This window comes from Emydura macquarii, unplaced genomic scaffold, assembly GCF_026122565.2.
Source record: "Emydura macquarii macquarii isolate MOO-44397 ecotype Brisbane River unplaced genomic scaffold, CSIRO-AGI_Emac_v2 contig_1790, whole genome shotgun sequence".
NCBI lineage: Eukaryota > Metazoa > Chordata > Testudines > Chelidae > Emydura > Emydura macquarii.
In genome coordinates, this window is record NW_027131927.1 from 25,545,527 (window position 1) to 25,569,322 (window position 23,796).

Genomic DNA, 23,796 nt, shown 5'->3' on the forward strand with positions numbered 1-23,796 from the left:
GAATGTGCTGGTTGCCACTATTCCACATGACTGAAATTCTTGAGCTCTTTCATATATTGTACCTTTCATTCAAAAAACAAACAAACAAAAAAGTACAGCTGGTGTTCACAAACATAACAACGTTTTTTTACTGGGAGAAGTAGGAGGAAGTTTCACTCTTCTAATTTGTAAAAAAAAGCAAATTCTCAGTTACAGCAATTTAGCTTTTTGCAGTTGGTAAATCTATCTAGAAGGTATTAAGTAATTTTACTTTACTGATACCTCCAATGATTCATTAAAAAGTCAGTTGTTAATGAGACCATCTGTTGTTAAAATTATAAATAAGCCTTTTAATATTCAGAGGAAGTATAATTTTTGTTTTTATTTAAAAAAATATAGCCAGTATGCTCAGGTATGTTACTGAATATGGCGCAGGGACCATCTCTTTGCATACAGTGCTCAGCACAATGAGTCCCTAGTCTCTAGGACCTAGTGTGGTATAAGTAATAAGTCACAAGCACTACACACATTGTGTATTTAGGCCCTGAGCCTGCAACTTTGGTTGCAATGATAGACACAAACTATGCGGGGGCCTGTTTAAGTCAGCAGAATATTACATGGGCACTGTAGTCTGTCCATGAAGATGCAATAGTAGGATCAGCGCCTTAGTAATTTTGTTTTGCAGCATGACTGGAATGTTTTGAAATACTTTATTTTACCCACTGGGTTTTGTTTGAGTGTTTTCTGTAAATAACATAATTATAGGTAAGAAGGAATAAATAACTTGTGATTGGGGAGGGGGTGTTTTGTGGGAGACAGGCAGAGCTTGAGCGTGTGGGGAAGCATCCCAGCATCCAGTGTCTACAGATCTTGTATCACATAGTGATCACTGCCCACTATGTTACATGCATGATACATCAACTGAAGATATAAATTAGTCTCACATATATTGTATAGTATATAGAAAACACATACAGTATTAAGAAAGCACCACATATCTCGAGTCTCATCATCAAATGGCAAGATTTGGTAACACTTTTAAAAGGAGAATTTATGTTGTTTGTGACCTTAAACTTTAATGTAGAGTAAGCATATTGCAAATTTTAGTATGTAAACAGAGTTGTGATAATGTTAAATATTCTATATAAATCCAGATCCTAAAATTTATTCCAAAAGCCATAATAAGTGTAAATTGTGTTGCCATATTTAGCTGCAAAAAAAGATTGGATCCACTACTCCATCTACTGGTTTTTAAAAGCACAAGCAAGAGATGCAAATGTTCTTTGTTGAATACACTTTCATAGGAGAAAGTCTGGTGTAGATTTTGATAATATACCAAGCACAATAAAACATCTTCCCCCTGTTAATTATATTGTTAAAGTTCTACCCCCTAAGCCTGTAAACACTTGTGTATGTCTGTAGTCCCACTGAGATCAATGGGGAGTGGTCCTGCACGTAGGCATTCCAGGCTAGTCAGCATGAGAAAGTTGCACTCGTTTAACTTAAGGTGTGACTCTAAAACCAATTTAATTAAATTGATGCAAAAGTTGTGTGGACATTTGTCTTGGTTGAAACCAGGTTTGTGTCAGTTTAAGTTAAGAAATATTTACTTACTAGTAGCCAAAAGCCCATGCTGTCATGCAGATATAATTCATAAAGTCTTGTGCATAAAAAAAAAAAAAGGCTGAAAATGGGGCTCCTGTTTCCATCTGATATGTTGTAGCGAGCAGTGTAGTTGTTTGTACATGTTCCCCAAAGTTTGTTCACAGAGCTGCCCCTGGACTGGAGGCGCAACCATCTGTTATCCCAGGTAGCTGTTACTCCTACCTTCTCTGATTAATGGTCACATTGCAACTGCCACATGCTGCTTATTCTCCAACCGTGAACAGTATAGAAGAAACAAAGGATCAGTTCTATTCTGATTTGGATGATAATACTAAATCTGTACCCAGTGAGTTCAAGCTCATACTTCTGGTAGATTTTAGTGTGAGAGTTTGGAAAAAATAGTGAGGCTTGGAGTGGAGTAATAAAGAACAGTGGAATCAGAAAAATGAACAGCAATGGTCTCCTCCTCAGAGCAAGTGTGCGGAGCATGAGCTCATTATTACCAACACAGTCTTCAGGCAAGCTGACAAATATAAAACCTCTTGGATGCATCTGAGATCAAAGCTCTGGTTATCTCATGATACGGCAAAGGAACTTCAGGATCACCAGAGCAAGGCAAGGGGCAAACTGTTGGACTGACTGATGGAAGATTGCCCATTTGCAAAACAATGCTGAACAGATTAAACAGAAATTGAACGTAGCACAGGTATTCATTTCCTCAAGAAAAATTAAGGGAGAATGTAGAGGAACAATTTGATATCATCACATCATCACCCCATAATGCACTCAAAAAGTGGAATATGTTTAAATCAGCCATTGTTCAAGACTCAGAAGACACTCTGGGCAAAAATCAGAGATGGGACCAGGATTAGTCTGATGAAATTGATGATGAAATCATAAAAGACCCTCAAGGAAAAGAAAGATGTGTTTATGTCTTGGCAAAATGACAAAGAATCAACATAAAAGAAAGATAAATTCAAGTACATTCAGGCCAAGATTCAAAGTCTGTTTTGTGCCCTATAGGTGGGAAAAGAATGCAAAAGAAATATAGTATTACATTGATATTAACAGCACAAAGATGTTTTATGATTCCCTGAAGTCCATTTATGGTCCATTAAAATCTGGACCAGCTCCACTAAAGAGGTGAGATGGATTTACCTTAATCGAGGACGAAAGAGGCATCTCTGAAAGATGGTTGCAGCACTTCACTGAGCTACTCAACCATCCCTCTATAGTCAACCCACAGGTGCTAAAGAAACTGACAGAGCACCCAATATATGAAGTAATGGCCCAGCTGCCTACTGTTGAGAGAGTGCAAAAAGCTACCAAAGAAAATCAGGTAAACCACCAGACAAAGATAGTATACCAGCAGAAATCTTTAAACTTGCAGGCCCAAAACTGTCAGACAACTACATAAAATCATTAAGGATATCTGGGAAGTAAAGAAAATTCACCTGGACTCCAAAGAAGCAACTGTTGTTAAATACAGGCAACAAATCTGACTATGGTAACTACTGGAGTATCTCCATATTATCTGTATGTGGTGAAAATTTCACCCATATTTTGCTCAGTAAACTTGTCAAAGAAGTGTACCAGAGACCCAGTGTGGCTCTAGGTCAGGTTGGCGCACCACAGACACAATTTTCATTATGAGATAGATTCAGGAAAAATGTATTGAAAAAAACATGAAATTGTATGCTGTCATCTAAAAAAAGCATGTAATGCTGAGAGCAGGAATGGCCTCTGGAAAATTCAAGAAAAGTGCCCCACCAAATTCGTTATGTCAATTCCATGAAGATGTGACAGGTCAAATACTCTCAGGTGGTGGCTTTCCTAAACCATTTCCTATAACTAATGGGGTGAAAAATGGCTATGTGCTGGAACTGGCCCGTTTTGGTCTCTTCTTTGCAGACACTCTGAATTATGCAACAGACGACTTTCAAAAAGGAATCTACATAAGGTACTGAATTGATGGAAAACTCTTCAGTCTCCAGAGGTTTACTTCAAAGACAAAAGTTTTTGAGGAACATGTATGTGAAGCCCTTTTTGTGGATGAATGTGCTCTACTTAGACAGGTATTCAGAGGCAACTGAATGGTTTGGACTCCCCATCAGCCTGAAAAAAACTGAAGTCCTCTTCCAATCAGTTCAAACAATTGTTACCACTGAGCCAGACGTCACCATTGATAGAATAGAACTAAAGACTATCAATCGTTTACATACCTTGGCAGTACCATCTCAAGTGACAGTTCCCTGGATCAAGAAATATCAAATATAATACAAAAATTAAGCCAGGCTTTTGGAAGACTTCACGATAGAATACACAAACAGCACACCATTAAACATTCAACAAAACTGATGATATACAATGCAGAAGTGAAATAATCCTTTTATATGGATGTGAAACATGGACACTTTACTGCAGACACGTTAAGCAACTTGAAAAACTTCACAAGCTCTGTCTCCACTCTGTTCTGAAGTTCCACTGGTGAGACAGTCTTCTCAAACTTTAATATCCTTGAAAGAGCAAAGCAACCAGCATCAAGGCGATGATTATCAAAGCTCAGTGTAGGTGCACAGGTCGTGTTATCAGAATAGGCAATGAAAGCTGAAAGCCCATGCTCCTGCATGGGTGTAATTTAATAAGTAAAAGTGGCTGAGAACTTAAAAATTGGAGGGTAAGAGACTGTGAATCTTGGGGTGATTCAGCCTGGTGATACACTGAACAAAAAGAGCTCTTAATCATGCTTGTAGCTGTTTCTGTTGCTTCTCACTAGCTCAACAGACATATTAGGCTTCAGAGTGACAATCCTGGAATCTCGTTATGAAGATTGAGCTGATTTAAATATAAATTAAAATGAAATAAGTCTGATTTATACTGGTGTTCACACAGCCTTTTTCATCAATTTAACTAGACCAATTAAACCCCAAATTAAATTAAGCTGCTGCAATTTCTGTATGTAGACAAAGTCTTTATTTGCACGATTGGGGCCTAAGCGCTTGTCTATATGGGAGTAAATTCTAGTGCTCACTAGTGTGTTGCGCACTAGCTAGCCTGTGCAGACCCTGCTAGCACACACTAAACATTCCTTACTATGTGTTAATGTAGTACTAACTTGGGACTACATAAACGTGTACTAAGGAACTTTTAGTACGTACCAGCAGGGTCCACATGGGCCAGTTAGCGTGCAACACATTAGTGAGCACTAGAATTTATATCCCTGTGGTGCAGACTAATGCCCTGTGTAGACAAGTTCTTGGTTGGTTGTGTCGATTATGTAGGTTGACGGGTCCTTATGACTCTGTGTGCTGGAATAATAAGCCTGAAGGATAAGACATCAAGCCTCTTTTGTGCTCTCCAGCAATCAAACAAATAACTTTAAAATATTTACCACTTAATCAGGGATTTATTGTAATGTCTTTCCTATTTGCATTTCTGCAACATCTTGATGCACATCTATATGAAAGGAAACTGTTTGCATGTGAATAACTTCTTAAATTGCTAATAAAGGGAAGTTACAACATTGTTGTAGCTGTGTTGCTCCTAGGATTCTAGAAAGACAAGGTGGGTGAGATAATCTCTTTTTTGGACCAACTTCTGTTGGTGAAAAAGAGACAAGCTTTGAGTTCATAGGGAGGTGTGTGTAAGCTTGAAAGCTTGTATTTTTCACCAACACAAGTTGGTCCAGTAAAAGAGATTACCTCACCCACCTTGTGTCTCTAAGAGGGAAAACGTATTGTTCATTCTTTCTTCTTTGTATTTGCACTGGTTTTGTCATAGGGTCATGTAGTTCTGAAGAAGAGCACATAATTAGATAATCTTCCATTTATCCTGCTCTGAAATTAAATGTGGTTTTCAAATATTTTTTGTTTTTTCTTCAGAATGTTTTTCTATTATTGTGTCCTTTGATACCACCTTAAAAATAGCGACTTGAACGCTTTGTTGAAAATGTGTGTCCAAAACCAATATTATAAAAAGCAAAGTTTGAAAAGTGCACCTGGCACAGCAATTAGTGTTAAACAAACACTTCAATTGTACCAATACTTAACAGTACCGTTAAAATAGTGTTAAGAATTAGATCTGTTGCATTAATAGTTTGGGTATCATCACAAATTTTCTGAGAACAATAGAATTAACATGGCTAGAGTTGATCCTACCATGAACTGGCTTTAGTAAAACACAAGCGGCTTTTGTAAATTTAAGAAAAAAAGCCTTACGGTACTGAGTTTTTTAAAGGGAAATTAAAAAAAAAAAAAACCAATTATGACAAACACCACATAGTTTGGGTTCTAGCTAGTTTACGCTCTGATCAAACAAGTTGTTCCATGGGAGCAGACTCCTGCACCCATGTGGAGTGCTAGGCAGAAAAAATACTGCAGCGCTGCCAGTGTGATGTGGTAATGGTTAAGAATTAGTTCTCCTGTTCCTGCTGGACCAGGAACTTGATTTTGAAGGGAGGACTGTATTATCTTTGAAGTTATTTTGCCCCTATGTAGAGCCTCTGCCTAGAATCTTCCCTAGCCTTTACCTACCTGGATTTTTACTGAAGTTTTAAAGAGACAGTGCATGAATGCTCACATTCAGATCAGAGTTTGAATTTGTAAGACTGGCTTTTAGAATTGTTCTGGTTTGTTCGTCTGATAAGCATCCCATTAAAAGAAATCTGAAATCCCATAATACCTTTTAAATAACCTGACAAAGGTAGCTTTTCTATGGTGGTGTGTTTCTTAAAGGTATTAAATTGCTGTATTTTGGGGCCTCAAGGAGCAGTCTTACTTGGGGTGAGGGGATTTGATAGAGACAATCTGTTTGGTGTAGGAAAGGTATATACGAGAGTTGTACTTCATTAAGTTGCTTTGTTGTAAAATGGCAGACACCAATATTTATGCTGAAAGTGAAGATTAGGTATTTAGTAAAAAAGGAATATCTCATACCTTATTAACATGTCTGGCAGCTCATAATCCCACTGAAACAAACAGCAAAATTCATGAACAATTTTGGCATATGATTGTGTTCACTGAAATCAGATTGAAACTTGATTCTAGATACCTGTAAAATCATCACTATAACAAATACTGTTTAAGTATAGATTCATACATTCCAAGGCAAGGTGGGACTATTGTGATCATCAAGGCTGTCCTCCTGTGTAACACGGCCATAGAACTTCCCCAGAATGATTCCTAGAGCAGATCTTTTGCAAAAACATCCAATCTTGATTTAAAAATTGTCAGTGAAGGAGAATCCATGGTGAACCTTGGTAAAATGTTCCAGTAGTTAATTACTGTGAATGTTAACACTTCTGTCTTTTCTGCATTATTATTGATAATTCTGATGGACCAATACCATTGTCAGGATTCAGTTTTTCCTAATATACTTAAAATAACCTGCCTACTTACTGTCTTCAGATCTGCTGGCCAAAGATTTCTTCTTGTGTCCCTTTCCTTCTCTTACCGTATTTCTACAGTTCCTAACTTCTGATTTATATTCATTACTATCCACTTCCCTTTCTTCCATTTGCTATATATACATATATATATTTGTATACCTGCCTAGTAGTCTTCACTTCAGCCTGTTTTGTAACAACTAGTAACTGCGTGCTCTTGTCATAGTTATCTACGTTTTCAGTGTTCTTATGGTGAAACTGATTTCTTTACCCAAAACTAGGGATAGTGATTGAATAATTCAGCTTTCATACACTATGATTGAACTCTCACCATTTCTGTGCTTTCAATAAGAGTTTCTGATGGGGCATCAATTTTTAACATCTTAGAGGGAAAGGAATAAGCCCTTTTTCTGCAACTCCTTCACAGTGGGAAACAAATTGAAGCGTAAGTGGTAACTCCCAGGGCTCCCAACTCCTCAGTTATTTACAGAGCATGGTTAAAAATACCAGATGCTCTCCCAGAATGACTCTATTTGGCGGATTCCTCCCTGGTCAGACAGTAGTAGAGCCAAGGAAACAATTAGTTTCTTTCAGTTTTCCCTGGCAATTCATCTTTTCTCTTGCCTACTCCTGAGTAGACAATACAATCTGCTATACACAGCCATATCCCACCTAGAATCTCGTCTATAGCAGTGTTTTCCAAAGTGTGAGGGGGCACACAAGGCAGAGAAAAGCCTGAGGGCAACAGGGAAAGTGATCTGATCCACACTGCTCCCCCGCACTGTCGACTTTCATCTTCCATTTTGATCACCTTTCCCCATTCTCCTGCAGCAGCCATTGATGGCAGTAGATGCAGGAGCAGTTCATATCCATAAAGCTACAAGCTGAAGCAGAAGCCTATTGGCCCAACTGTCTCTTCACTGCAGTGGCAAAATTTGAGAGCATGTGACCAGGCCCCCTGGAACTACTAATCGATGTTCCTTTCCAAATACACCGCCTCCTCCCTCTCTTGCCCCTCCTCTCCCCATCCCTCCTCAAAAAACAGAAGAATGAGAGGGGATGAGGGGAGATTGCAGCAGTAATACTGGAGATGTGCCATGAGTGGATGTTGTATGTCGTATATATTGTGATGAGGATGTACAAACCCTACATGATCCAGGAAAGAGTTGAGCTACTAGGGCCCCCATCAGCCCCATCCTGCAACACCTGAAGTAGATGTCAGGCTTCAAAGGGGGAGCTAAAAAGGGAGAGCACAGCTCGTTGGTCCCTGGCTGGGATGGATAGAAGGCTTTCAGGCTGGCTAGGGCTGGGAACTGAGAGAGGACGACTCCTATCAGAGTTGCCCTGCAGGCTTGTCATAAGACAATTAACTTGTTTGGCTGCCAATGACAGATGTAGGCTTGCACTAATCCAGGTGGAGTGGCAGGATTCACTATCTTCATACTCTGCATGGCCTGGGTGGGGTGAAGAGTTTGCTGAGGATTGAGCCCAGAAGTGGGGAAGAGTGTATCCGTGTGTGTTTATTTTGGATTTTGGGTACCTTCGAAAGGTTGGAACTGGTGTGACTCTGTTGGAAGGCTAAGTGATCTTGAGCTGGGAGATGGAGGAGGGTGGGTGGATTCACCGGAGACTAGGAGGAAACCAGAGGCAGATCCACTGCCACACTGTACCATTCTGTAAAGCGGCATGGAAGAAGGATATGGCCATAATATAAGTATATCGTGAGACAGAAAGAGAGAGAAAGTGTGTGTGTCTGGATGGTTGGAGAGATGTAGTAAAATTGTTTATGAAGTAGGATAGTCTGTCAATCATGGTGTATCTGGGAAACCTGTATGTTATGATTGGTTTGTATTTTGCATGCAAGCAATACTATTGCCATCCTGAACAAAAATTGGTGTCAATACCCTTTCTATATTATTCCTTTAAGGGGTGGTGGAGGCACACAATGCACAGATCTCTGAATGACAGCCATTGCTAGAGGCATTGTATTCTATTATTGTGCCCAGCTGGTAAAGCTGAGTCTATCTGTGCATAGGTCAGTTGGAAGAAATAAGTTCATGCTGTCCTATAGATGCTGTTTCTGTATTTCTGGAGAAGGCAACAGTATGTGCAGTGGTTAGGTAGGACAAAATGAATTGCTGTGAATTCTTCAAATATAAGGAAATAGCTGCATAATCTCTCAATTTCCTATGTATGTATATCTTTCACCCACATTCAGTAACAGAAACACTACAGTGTGCTCTGGCTTTAAGTGATTATACAATAATGTTCAAAAATACTTTTTTGCATTTGATTTTCTAAAGCCCTTTTAAAATAACTGAATCCTCTCCAGTAAGAACTATATTCAAATTTATGTTCTGAGTTCAGAACTGCTGAAACCTCAAGATCTTAGGTTGTCATCAAACATAATTTTAAAAAAAGAGAGAGAGAACTTAGCTACCATACCCAGGATGCTGCTTTCATCTTAAACGTCAAAATTGCTTTATTGATTCCTCATACTTGTCTGCTTGGATGGATGTACACACACACACTGATCATAACAACCTCTTTTTCCTGGAGCAGAAAGTACAATGCAAAGACTAGGCATCATGGAAGATTCCCTGAACTTATTTTATGGCTAATGGTTCTCTTTCTATGATATAACTTTTGTGTATTTAGTTTTACTTTTCCTTAAATTTTTCTTTTCACCTTTTTTCATGTTGCTCATGGCTATTTACTTAGTTTAGTGTGTCTTTTTGTGACTACATTTCTTTTGCTTATTTGGTCAATATAATAATTTTACTTGCTTACTTTTTTTCTCTCCAATTTGATCTAGAAACTTTATATAGATCATAGAAATGTAGATCTGGAAGGCACCTCAAGTGATCATCAAGTCCAGCCCCCCGTGCTGAGGCAGGACCAACTAAACATGGAACATCCCTGACAGGTGTTTGTCCAACTTGTTCTTAAAAATCTCCAGTGATGGGTATTCCACAACCTTCCTGGGAAGCATATTCCAGAACTTAATTGCTCTTCTAGTTAGACATTTTTTTTTCTAAGTATCTAAACTAAATCTCCCTTGCTGCAGACTAATCCTGTTAGTTCTTGTCCTTTCTCCAGTGGAAGCAGAGAACAATTAAGATACATGGTCTGATTTTTTTCAAAGGTACTGAATGTTCCTAACTCCAGCTGAAGTCTCATGTAAAAGTCAGATCTACAGCCTTGTTTATTCTAATGGTCATGTATCATATGTTGCTATTTTTCTGTTTGTAGTTCTGCATTTATAGCACAAGGCTTCCTATATCTATACTGCAGCTACATTTTTCATGAGGTCCAACTGCTGTGGTAGGAGGGTGGTGAAGCACTGGAATGGGTTACCGAGGGAGATGGTGGAAACTCCATCCTTAGAGGTTTTTAAGGTGCGGCTTGACAAAGCCCTTTCTGGGATATTTAAGTTGGGTTGGTCCTGCTTTGAGCAGGGGGTTGGACCAGATGACCTCCTGAGGTCCCTTCCAACCCTAATCTTCTATGATTCTATCCTGTGCTGATCAGGATGTGCTTTTATTAGTTAGATTGGTCTATTTCTAAAAATCCACAAGGTGTCATTTTTTGGCTTAAAATTGTTTTTATTAATTTTAAACAAGAAACAGGTAATATAATATAAATCAGAATTGTAAACTGCTAAGTGATTTCAGTAAAACATTAAAAGGAAATATGTAGAACGCAAATGCAAAAACAAAATCATAAATATGTAACAATGCAAAAGTAGACTATTAAAGGGTATAGGAAGAATTTAATGTTAGAGCATAAAGTTGTCTGACTCCAGAGCTGGTGTTTCCTCTTCTGTGAAATTATCCACATAGCTTGTAAAAGGGGTAATTTTGCCTGCATTTTCAAAGGAAGTCAAGGGAATTAGGCACCCAGTCCACACTGAACTTCAGTGTGAGCTGAGAACCTGCCTCCCTTGGGTTCCATTGCAAGTTCCAGTTTTTAGGTGGTCAAAAGAATGCTTGACCACTTAGGGAACATAAAGAAGGCATGATCCTTTCCCCAGAGAGCTTATAGTCTAGTGGTAGACACGATAGAAGGTTGATAGGAACAAATAATGTTTGGGTTGAATATTAAAAAAAAAAAAAAAAAAAAAGAAGAAGAAAAAAAAAGCTACAGAATTTGATATTTTTTTTATCCTAATCTTTTGCCTGATTGCCAGAGTTTCAGAACTGCGCATTAAACTGTATCCTGTCATTCTTAGTACCATTAATAATATAAATGCACCAACTTCCAGTTGTACTTAAATTAGAATTTGGTAATAAAATGCCATTCACATTTTCGTATATGCAGATTAATTTAAAATGTGTCTGCCCAAAGATTTAGCTTAACTTATTAAAATGTATCTTTTTCCCTCCTCACTGCAGATTGTCTTGGCTGTCTAGAGTCCCAAACTCTTCATGTCCTGATGGGGGACTCAGGATCAAGACGTTCGACTCTTGTGTCTCGACTGCCAATATTCAGGAGAAGTATTAGTCGAAGGCATGACTCGCTTCCTTCCTCGCCTTCCTCCAATAATACTGTGGGTGTCCACAGCTCCTCTCCCTCCAGCACCAACTCAAGCTCAGGTAGTACAGGCAAGCGAAGGAGTATATTCCGCACTCCTTCCATCAGCTTCCACAACAAGAAAGTGAGTGAACAGAAATCTGAATCTGCAAGCCAAAATGTAAGTATTTCAAATGGTGCTCAGTCATCTCACAACAATTTCCAAAAACTGAGCTTGGAGGAACATGTTAAAAGCAGAGGGAGACATTCAGTTGGTTTCTGCAGTTCACGGAGCAAGAAGATAACAAGATCTTTGACAGAGGACTTTGAAAAGGGAAAAGAACCTTCAGCTAATAAGAATGTCTTTATAAATTGCATAAGTTCTGGAAAAAATGAGGGTGATGACTCTGGTTTCATAGAGGAGCAAACGAGACGATCCGTTAAGGAATCCTCACGGAAACTTCTCCCAAAATCTTTCTCATCCCACTACAAGTTTTCAAAGCCAGTCCCCCAGAGCCAATCAGTTTCCTCTGTACAACAGTCTGGATGCCTGTTGGAGATTAAACCATATGTTGAAAACGAACCTGTAACTGTAAAATCCTCTCCATCATGTTCTGCTGAGATAACAGAGTGTGCAGGAAGTTCTTTGCAATCACCACTACTTTCTGCAGACCTCACCACGGTCCAGACCCCATCAGAATTTTTAGCCTTGACTGAAGATTCTTTCTCAGAAGTTGATGTGCTGCCCAGTAGTGGAAACACAGCACCACACACGGAGAACTTTGACAATAATATTTCTACCTCTCAGGTTTTCCTCAATCCTTCTATTGCTCATGTGAGGAAAATAGATCATGTAGACAGTTCTTCCCTGTCTGCTGTTATATCTCCTGTGAATCATACAAGCTTTTGTAGTACCGAATTAAATATTTTGCCTAAAAATACTGCTGCTAATCAAACACAAGTATTATTGCAAGCCACTGAACTTCCTGTTAAAGATGCCAGGCACATAGGAGAAATTAACTTAGCAGATGCACAATTAGAAACCTTTGTGTTACATCATGGAGAAAAAACAATGGAATCCTCTCCGAAGGCACTTGGATTATATGGGGACCAACATGAAATAACATTACCTAAGTACATTACAGAAACAATTCCTGTAACAGAATCGAAGATTATTCCCTCTCCTTCTGAATCCCAATCCTTTAAAAGACAACAGGGACATGAAATAAATCATTCTAAAGGTATGTCATATGATTTTTGCCTTGTTTCTCTTGAAAAAGGTGTTCAAAATTGTAAAGCAGTGTAACACATTTGCAGTACTGGCAACCCAGAAAGTTAAAAAGAGCCAAAATTGTGCTTTTGTTTTCAAAAGATTAGATTCATTTTTTTATCTGTCATGATTTTGGGCCAATGAATCTCTTGATATTTTGGGGGGGAGGGAGGTCTGACTCATGATTTTTTTTTCTCTTGAGGTTGGCAATATTGAAGACAGCAGTAGAACATTAGGCATCAGGATTCTTGGGTCTATTCCTGGCCGTGGGTGCAAGTGGTGCTCTAGTGGTTGCAAATGGTATAGCCAGATGCAACGCTGCCTGTGTTTGGGTCAGCTGGAGGCACTGAACCAAGGAATGCAAAAGCATGACCCTGTGGTACTTCAGCTGAAGAATGACATCTTTTAGGATGGAAGCAGAGCCATAAACTCATAAAGATTTACACTGCAATAAAAACCTGGTGTTCCGAGTCTCAGAGCCTGGTCAGTTGACTGAGGGCTAAACATTGCTGTGTAGATGTTTGGGCTTATGCTGGAGCCAGAGCTCTGAGAGCTACGCCCATCAACAGGTTTACAAACCCAGGTTTCAGCCTAAGCCCAGATGTCTACAGTGCAATTTTTAGTCCCACAGCCTGAGCCCTGTTGTAGCCCGAATCAGCTCACTCGGGCCAACTGCGGCCGTGCTGCATGTGTTTTGCACTGGGTGTACTCTAACTGTGAGACGGTGACATGGGGCCACCTTGTGTTTGTGTGAGTTACAGAAGTGCCTAATTTTGCATATTTCTTTTGAAATCTCCGAGACTTTTCCTCTCTGTTGCAGATAGGTCAAAAGGTACAGTGATATCAGCTCAGAGAATCTCTAAGCGGGTTTCCATCTGTATTAAGGTTTGTTACCAATTGCATAAGGTAGCTTCCCCATCTTCAATACTCACTCATTCTACGAGGTCGGACTCCTTGTCTGTTGCCTTCTCCGAGGGTACCCTTATATCAGAAATCTGCAGAGCAGATACCTGGGCATCTGTGCAAATCTTTGCAGAACACTATGCCATCCTGGGAGATTCAGCTATGGGTGCCAAATTCGGTGCTGCAGTGCTATCATCTGTATTAGATTTGACCCTGAAGTTCTGGCCTCCAGTGGTGGGTACTGCTCAGGAGTCACCTGCAGTGGAGCACCCATAGGGATGTTATTGAAGAAGAAGAGGAAGTTACTCATCTTATGGAATAACAATGGTTCTTTGAGATGCGTGTCCGTATGGGTGCTCTGCAACCTGCACTCCTCCCCTCTACTTCGGAGTTCTAGTAGTTGACTTGGTGGTACAGAAGGAACTGAGGAGGGAATGCCCATGCATGCTGGCTAGCCTTGTGGCCGGCAAGGAGCAGTGCATGTGAGGGTGGGACGGACTGCTACCAAAGTTCTCGGATCAGCAGTGCGGGGATGCAGACATACCTACAGTGGAGCACCGATAGGGACACACATTTTAAAGAACCATCGTTATTGCACAAGGTGAGTAACTTGCTCTTACTTTGCAAGGTTGCAGTATGAGAATGGCTCATAATCAGGATTGTGAAATATCAGAAATATTAACAGCAATCAGTGGAAAAACTAGATTTAGAATTTATAGCCTCTAGCCCTGCAATTAAATACACCATCCTCTAGATTGCCTGGGGATATTGTGCCAATATTTTGCTTCCTCAAAGTAATTTGAAGACTGCATCATCATGAGGCTGCCTGCAGCAGGAGCTAAAGTCTCATTACTCAGAATAAATTCAAGAGACTCGGCAAAATTGCATTTGCCTTATGTGTTGCTAAAATTTTGAAAAGAATGCACGAGACACCGAGGAGTGGACAAATACCTGTTTGCCTGAGCACTTAACTGTACATAGACTGGGTTTGTGTATAGGAACTTTTGCACGTGTTCCTGCACTTTGGAACCTCTGGCACTGTATGATATTAGTTATCAGATGAATGGCATTGTCATGCTCATTTAGGCAATAGACTAGCTTTTGTCAGAGGGCACATCTTAAATTTGGTAGTCTAGTCAATTTATATAGATGTTTTTAAAAGTTCTAGGTTCCTGCCCTGCAACTCATCTTGAGTTAGTCTAGCTCGAGGGATAGAGATCACTCAGCAAAACAGTACTTGAGTTGCACAGACTGTTTGAGCAGAACAGCATAAGTGAGTCCCCACTGCAGTCCTAGCTCTGGTGTCAGTAGCACTTGAGCTTCAGCCCACATACTCCATGACAGGTGAGTTGAAAGCACCGCTTAACCCAAGCCAGAGATTTTTGGTTGTGCACAGGAGTTGTGTTAGGGGCAGCGCTCGAGTTATACTTTGAGCTAACAATGCAGTGAAGACAATCCCACTGTCTTTTTTTTTTTTTTTTTTAAATGGTTTTACCATCACACTTTCCTATTTAAAAATAACAATAAAAAATTATTTCTCTTCCTTTGGTGGTGTGAAGTGAAAAACTCATTTTTAAATGAGACACTCGATGACTACTCAGGGGAGAAAGTTAAACTAACTATATGCAAAAAGCTGTCAAATATACAAATTAAATGGAATAAATAAACAAACATATTTCAGATATAGTAATCTTACATTGTGTTACATTACTAGGTAAAAACAGTAATGCCTGATTATTTTTAGTGTTCACTGTGTTCCTCTAGAACAGTACTTATTAAATCTAAGATCAGTACAAAATGTTTATGTGGATGAAACAAAATTCAAAGGAAATATGTTTTGTTTGGCCTTAATCATTTACTTGTAATAGTTTGTTGTGGATGGGGTATCAGACTAGACTAGCCATTGATTGCATAATCCAATATGGCAATTTCTATATTTCTTCATATAGTCTATATACTTACACAATACAGATATACAAAAAAAATTTATCTTGGACTAACATCTGCCCATTCTGCAATACGGAAAGGAGGAAGGGTTTTACAGAACCACAAGGTTTGCTATGCTATTGTTCTTCTCCCCTCCTCCCTCCTTTAAAATCCCTTCTCCACACCTAACAATCTAATTCTTCTCCTCTTCCCCAACATTGTCATTTATCTGGGGCTGGGAGTTGGGATTCAGCCTCCCAGCTGCGTAACAGGTGAAGGCTGCTGCCAGGTTAATTTGGTTTGGTTTGGACAGCTGTAGAGCAGAAGTGAGGAAGTAGGATGGAGGCCAAGCCCAGTATGTCTGGGCCTCGTACAGTCATATTGAATGAAGCTCCGGTCCTGAAATGAGTGCCTCCCCACCATGTAAGCAAGTGTGTAGGGTATGACCAGCCTTGTAGTCAGTTGTGCGGACATACCAGTCATATTTGCCTGGAACCCTTAAAAGCCTGCTGGGGGCTGGCCTGAGCCTGCCCTGAAGAACTGGGAAGCCAGTTAGGTCCGCTGCACCAGTGGGTTAACTGGGAATAGTTCCTGCATTGGGTGGTTGTTGTGCAACAGTTCAGCAGAACAGTGCCCTAAGATGATGAGAGTTAAACTGAGAAGGGGGGGAGGGACTTGTGCATCGTGGGAAGTTATGGACTGGTCTACTGGATGGACATATGGAACTAGGCCCCTGGGTATAGCCCAGTGGATTGGTAGCCCAAACTTGGCCTGACAATTTTACATACTTACCGAGTACAGACAAACAGCACAATTCTGTAATAAATAGTTGAATAGCTGCCATTCAGAATAAGTGTTTCAAGCAATGTGACCTTTTTCTGAAGAAAGTGTTTGTTGCGAATACCTGTATATAATAACTGCTGGTTTCTTTTCTGTTATAGTTAATCTTGCTAGTAGCTTCAGTCCTTACCGAGAAGGCAGATTCATAGAGAAGCGCCTGAGGTCCTCTTCAGAAGGTAATGCTGGAAGTAGCAGGATGATCTTGAAACCAAAGGATGGAAACACAGAAGATCTTCATAGTTTGCAAAAGCAGAGAGCAGGCTCATCTTCTTCAAAAATGAACAGCCTGGTGAGTGCATTTTTACAGATACACATTTTTGCAATGGTTTTCAATTCGGTCCCTTTTCATGATACATTTTTGCTTCTAAGGACTATTGTAAATGTGATAGAACACAACAACTGTGTATACAATACACAGGAATACAAGGCCTTAGCTGATGCCGGGACGTACAGTAGCATGACGTGAAATAGAACACTCACATCTACAAGATACTTTCCAGACCTCTTTTACTACAGAACATGACCTCAGGTTATAGTCAGCAGCAAGTATTTCTGAAATCTGTAACTTTCTGTCGTGGGATTTTTTTGCAATCATTATGCACTGTTCATATGGCTGGGGATTTCAGATGGGAACTTTGGGAAAAATTATGATTACCAAATCCTTAGTATTAAAAAAGGAAATAAGTTCAAATATTGGAAGGGGGGAAATGTAATGTAGTATTTGTAATTGTGTGTTTATAGGGCCTGATTCTCCTGCAGTGTCATGCTGGTGTGACTCTTACCTCGAGGAGTCTCACTGGCATATGCCTAGTATAGCTCAGTGGAGAATCAGGCACATAGTCATGTGGAAAGTAAATCACATATAACAAGGCAAAACTAATTTCAAAGGGCTGAAGGCTTCCCTTCCATACACAAATCAGTGGCAGGGAAAAAATGCTCATATCTCAGGGAAAAGAGGAGATTAGAGAATCTATTTTTGAGTCCCTACTCCCCCACTGTAGGGTTGGGGAAGTTCAAACCATGTTTTCTGCATAACGCCATTATAGAAGATTGCATTTTGAGGCCTGCTTCAAGGGAAAGGATGGTATAAGAGCCTGTAGAGTTTTAAAGTTGCCTGCCTTTTTGTAGGTAGTGATAGTGAAGAGCTTAAGGTGAGTGTAATGTACTCTCCTGCTTCCTCAAGACAATAACGGAAAGTGTAGAACATGATGCTGCATGCGGAACAAGCTGCAAGCAATGGATGAGTTCTAGTTGGCAGAGGAAATAACTAAATAAGTTTCATGATCACAGGGGTTCATGTCGCTGTTGTGAGGTTGTGAAGGGTTAAATAAGGATTCAGCATGTGTAAATATCCAACACACAACTTTCCATGCAAAGAGTAAGTGAGAAAGCAACTCCAAGATTCTCCACCCTACTCACCACTTCTGCACATGCCCCTCAATAATCAGGGATGTAAAAAAAAAAAATCATCCTCACAGTTACCACTGCACTGCAGGTTGAGTTAGAGCCACAGTTGGGATGTCTAGAAAGATGACTGGAGTATCAGGGTTGAACACAATCATCCTTTGAAGGCAAGGTTTTTTGCAGGGCTGTGGATTAATCCAGATTGACACCAACATGTCAAAGGGCTCTAGTTGCACATTCCTTCCACATAGTTTACAAACAATAACGTCAAAAGTGCAACAAATAGTACAAACCATCGAGGGCAACTCCTGTGATTCCCCAAAGCTTTCTGAGCTGACCCTGTGCCCTGTTTAGTAATTAATTTCTGGAACCACAGAGGATTGTCTGACTTAGCAGGACTTCTCCTAAGGACGTTGCTGAGACAGTAAGTAATGCAGATCTTTAGGCAGTCCACCTGGGGGCACCCAAAGATGGTACAGTGTCACAATCTGTCCTGGCTGGCCAGCAAATTGAATTTGCCATCTCACAAGGAGGGAACAATTGTGTGTCAGCATTGAAGATAACCTTATTTGCTGCTGATCCCTGCACATTTTAAGATTTTCTGTTTTGTATGTGCCTGGTTGAGGTCCTCTTGAGTGTTTGACAGAGAAAACAGAACGACTGGGTTATTTGACTCTCACATGAATGCTTGCCTCTACGCACACTTTGTATAGCCTATGCAACATTTATTAGCTGAACTTGACATACAAGAGCATCAAGAACTTTTCAGTTTATATGTGTGCATCTTTTTCCCCCTTTATAGCAGTCACCAATTGTTCTCATTCATGATTTAACTTCATAGCACCTGAAAGAACACTAGCAAATGAACCAAAAGGGGGGGAGGAAAGGAAAAAAAGCCAAACATTTTTTGCATGCCTCCCTATTATCCTTTCTAGGATGTTGTCAGTTTGCACAAATGATCTGATACAGAAATGCAAAACCTGTATCTACGGGAAAAAGCTAATGCACACCAATGAAATACTACACGCAAAGAAATATAGGGTGCTGAATGGCTAGATAGCTGATGTGATTTCTCTGTAATTAAAGAGAATAACTACAGCATGTCTATCAGTTATCCTGGCTACTTTGCATTCAAAAAGAAAGAAAGAAATCAGATTTTTCAAAAACAGGACATCTTTGAATTTAAAATGTTTTTATACATCACCATAAGTGCACATAGTGCTTTACAGACAAACTAATCAACAGGGAGGTCCCTGCCCTAAAGAGCTTACTAACTATGGAGCCAGTCCTTCAAACACTTAAGCACATGCTGAACTTTCCTCTCATTGAAGTGGAAGTATACTTGTGAGTAAAGCACGTGCATAATGGTTTGCAGGATCAGGGCCAACTCATTAAACAGATCTTCTTTTCAGTTATATAGGTGGCTAGGTTGCTGGTGTCTGAATGTAAGATTTCACTTAGATCTTGTACTTAACTATGTCACTACGCGAGTGGCAACATCTTAGTGTCATCTTCCTAAATGTAAGTGGAATTTTGTCGTTGCTGCATTTTTTAATTTGATTAGGAAATTCAGATCTTTTTGTACTTTCTCTAGCAAGGTCATCTCCAAATTCATTAGTGATCGTTCTCTGTTCCTTTACTACAATCATATATCCAGTGCATTCAGATCAGTTGTAGAGTGGTTTTATGCATGGATAACTGTGAAGGCAGAATATCACAAAATGCAAATCCCCGGTACATAATGTTTAGTAGCGATTGTATGTTAACACAAACTTTAGCTATAATATCCTCTGTATATATAAAGAACAGCTAAAGCTAAGGCAGCTAAAAAGCCTGAATATAAAAAAATGAGCAAAGACTTCAGGAAGAAAAAAAAAAAAAGGGGGGGGGGGGGGGCAGGGAATCCAAAAAACTTGCATGTTCACAATAACACACAGCTGAGCATTAAAAATCCAAGAAAGATTTCTTCAGAGTATCTGTCACAAGTAGTTAACACTCATTCAGAGAATGTCAACAGAGAATTAATCTTAATCATTAATATTTTACAAGTAAAGAGGAGTAGCAACAGTTCCAAAAATGGATGTTATTAAAAAGAGTAGTGTTAAAATAATTAAGAATCCTCCCCACTTCTATTGAGGAATCCCAAAGTATTTTACAAATATTAATGAATAGTTACAAGCCTTTCCTCACTCTTGTGAAGTAATAAAGAAAATCACAATCATTTCATATTATGACACTTCAGATTTGTTTCAAGAAACATTAATAAACAGTGAGAAAATTCCAATGAGGAGAAATATATTTGAAAAGAAATATCACTAATTTTAAGTTCCTGTGAGAGTGCATATGTTTCTCTGATGATGGCACCATTGCTTTTCCATTCTCCTCTGTAGAGTCAAATGGTAGCTACAGATAACAATTTCTTGGCAGCATACAGAGACTGTGCTCCCCAGAGGAAGCTTGGCAGTTAATAGGAGATCCTTTTTGCATGATAGAAAGGAAGTCCTTCAAGGCCCTTTTTGTTGTTGGCAGTAAGTGAAAATTTTGTGTTACTCTGCTGGGTGGCTAGGAGCCCCGAGAACTGAAAAAATGCTAGATTTTGAGAGATTATGAAGAAAAGGGTAAAGTAGCTATGTTGACAAAGAACAAAGTTACCTCTTGGAAACTGTTGTTCTTTCTAGATAACTAGCTGATCAGATTTTTCTTGCACAAATATTAAGGCTTTTCTATAGGACTCTGGCTAAAAGTTTGGACAGGTGGGTCTCTTGAACATTGTAGACGTGCACTTTCACCCCCTCCCTTACCCTCCTTCCCAGGGTAGAATGCATTAGGTGTGGTATACTAAAAGAAATTAGGGGTTTTTTTTCTTTGCAAAAGAAAAGACGATAAGACTATTTCAAATCAATTCACTTTATGCAAATGCTTAAATTATTCTGTAATCTAAATAATGAACTGAACTGAATCAGAGGTTTTAACTTTATCTCTCAGGTTATTATGTAATACATGTATTTCTAATCTGAGTTGTAGTGACTTACTTATGCCACAAGATGTCAATATCACACCATTTTAATAATATAAAAAAAATCTCACATACATAATACTGAATTAGAAACAGGAGATTTACTAATACATAGTTAATAGTGCATAAGATTTTAAATTGAAGGACAAGACATTTACATTTGGAAGCTTTTAATGTTTGTGAGTCAGTGCAACATGAAAGATGCTCGTCTGTGAGCACACTTGACACTAGTACAGTTTAAAGTAAGGAGATATGTATTGCTGCAGAGCCTCTACTCATAAGAAAAGATAAATATGACATCCAACTTGCCATTTTCAGCAGTGTGCTAGACTAAAACAAGTCTGACAACAGCCAGTTGAAATAAGGGGAAAAATTATTTAGGTTGACTTGTAGAATGGAGAGAAACTTGGAGTGGATCATACGTGCATATAAATCTGAAGTAGAAATTGCAGAACTGCTAACTGTGGTATGTAACCTATCGCTTACATTGGCTGTCCTCCCGTCATCTGGTACAGAGGCTGATTTAATATTGATTTTTTTAAAAAAGGCTCCAGAAGTGATCCTGGCAATTATAGGCCGGTAAGTCTAACTTCAGTACCAGGCAAATTGGTTGAAACTATAGTTAAGAACAGGATTACCAGACATGTAAATGAACATGACAAATTGGGGAAGAGTCAACATGGCCTTTGTAATTGGAAATCGTGGCTCACCAATCTATTAGAATTCTTTGAGGGGGTCAACAAACGTGGACACAGGTGATCCAGTTGATATAGTGTATGTGGACTTTCAGAAAGCCTTTGACAAGGCCTCATGCCAAAAGGCTCTTAAGCAAAGTAAGTGGTCATGGGATAACAGGGAAGGTTTTCTCATGGATCAGTAACTGGTTAAAGGATAGGAAACAAAGAATAGGAATAAATGGTCAGTTTTCACAGTGGAGAGAGGTAAATAGCAGGCTCGCTTAAGGATCCCTAGTGGGACCAGTGCTGTTAAACATATTCATAAATGATAGAAAAGGGGTGAATGGTGAGGTGACAAAATTTGAAGACAATACAAAATTACTCAAGATAGTTAATTCTGAAGCTGATTGCGAAGAGTTACAAAGGAATTTCAGTAAACCTGGTGACTGGGCAACAAGATGACAGATGAAAGTCAGTGTTGATAAATGCAAATTAATACACATTGGAAAACATATTCCCCAATATACATACAAAATGATGGGCTCCAAATTAGCTGTTACCATTCAAGAAAGAGATCTTGGAGTCATTGTGGATGGTTCTCTGAAAATATCCACTTAATGTGCAGCAGCAGTCAAAAAAGCCGATCAAATGTTAGGAACCATTAGGAAAGGGATAGATAATAAGACAGAAAATCCCATAATGCTGCTATATACATCCATGTTACGCCCATACCTTGAAAACTCTGTACAGTTCTGATCGCCCCATCTCAAAAAAATATATTAGATTTGGAAAAGATAAAGAGAATGTCAGTGAAAATGATTAAGGGCATGGAACAGCTTCCATATGAGGAGAGATTAAAAAGACTGGATTGTTCATCTGAGAAAAGAGACGACTAAGGGAGGGGTGATATAACAGAGGTCTAAAGATCATGAATGGTATGGAGAAAGTGAATAGAGAAGTATTATTTCCCCCTGCATATAACACAAGAACCAGGAGTCACCCAATGAAATTAATAGGCATCAGCTTTAAAACAAATATAAGGAAGTACTTCTTGACAGAATGCAGTCAACCTATGGAACTCATTGCCATGGCATGTTGTGAAGGCCAAAAGTGTATCTTGGTTTAAAAAAAGAGTTAGATAAATTCATGGAGGATAGGTCCATCAATGGCTGTTTGCCAAGATGGTCAGAGATGCAACTCCATGCTCTCGATGTCCCTAAACCTCTGACTGCCAGACGCTGGAACTGGGTGACAGTGGATGGATCACTCGATAATTGCCTACCTCTGTTCATTTGCTCTGAAGCATCTGGCACCAGCTACTGTTAGAAGACAGGGTACTGGGCTAGATGGACCATTGGTCTGATGCAGTATGGCCATTCTTATGTTCTTAGGCAAAGAAATAAATAAGAAAATAGAATAGATGTACAACAAGCCTCCTGATTGAGAAGGATAGTGAGTGTGAATTGTTGGTAGAGATGGAAAGCTCAAAAAAATCTGCTAAAACCATGATAGACAGTGACTTCAACTATCTATAGAGTAGTGAAATATAACACTGATATCAGTTTACAGAAGCAAGTTCTTGACACCATAAACTACTGCATTTTGGAAAACATAGAACTGGAGGAACAAGGTGAGAAGGGCTACTTTTGACTTAGTCCCAAGTGACATGCAAGTATTGCTTCAAGAAGTAACTGTAGTTGAGCCACTAAGTAATAGTGGTCATTATTTATTGTTAAATATTGTTAAAAATTTGTAGCATAAAAAAAAAAGATACAATTGAATTCCACGTCACCTTGGGAGGGATCATACCAAAAGCTTTCACTGTGAAACTAAACTTTGGGAAGGGTGAATTTTATAAAAAATCAAGTTAGAAAAATAGACATCAGTTAGAAGTTAAAATAATTAGTTTTATCATGAAGTTTATTTAAATATATTCCGATGATATGCCCACTACCCAAAAATCCCCAGCATTATTGAAGAGGAGTGTAAAATTAGCCCATCTGAAGCCAACAGAAAGGAACATAAATTATGACAGATGGAAATTAGGATGGTTAAGAGGAATTTTGAAAAGCAAATAGCCAAAAACAAAAATCCGTACCAAAAAAAAAAAAGAATATCAGAAGCCTGAAGCCTTTGATCAAATGACTGCATCTGCTGGAATATTTGGAATTAAAGGTGAAACAGCCCAAAGTTAAATGGGTCAATCCACTAAATGTGGTAAATGAAGTGAGAATAAATTTACAGGCACCACTGATAAGAGTAGGAGAGTAAAGAGGCAAAG

General features: G+C 39.2%; 1 protein-coding gene across 8 annotated transcripts in view; it reads left to right on the forward strand.

The window, feature by feature from the left end:
• CCSER1 (coiled-coil serine rich protein 1) overlaps positions 1 to 23,796 on the forward strand; it is a 1,029,451-nt gene that overhangs the window by 77,460 nt on the left and 928,195 nt on the right. For all 8 annotated transcript variants that reach the window (XM_067557175.1, XM_067557176.1, XM_067557179.1 and 5 more), the window contains exons 2-3: positions 11,362 to 12,720; positions 16,520 to 16,707. In XM_067557175.1, the coding sequence (XP_067413276.1) occupies positions 11,403 to 12,720; positions 16,520 to 16,707 (1,506 nt within the window). In that variant the 5' untranslated portion in view covers positions 11,362 to 11,402. The remainder of the gene's footprint in view (positions 1 to 11,361; positions 12,721 to 16,519; positions 16,708 to 23,796) is intronic.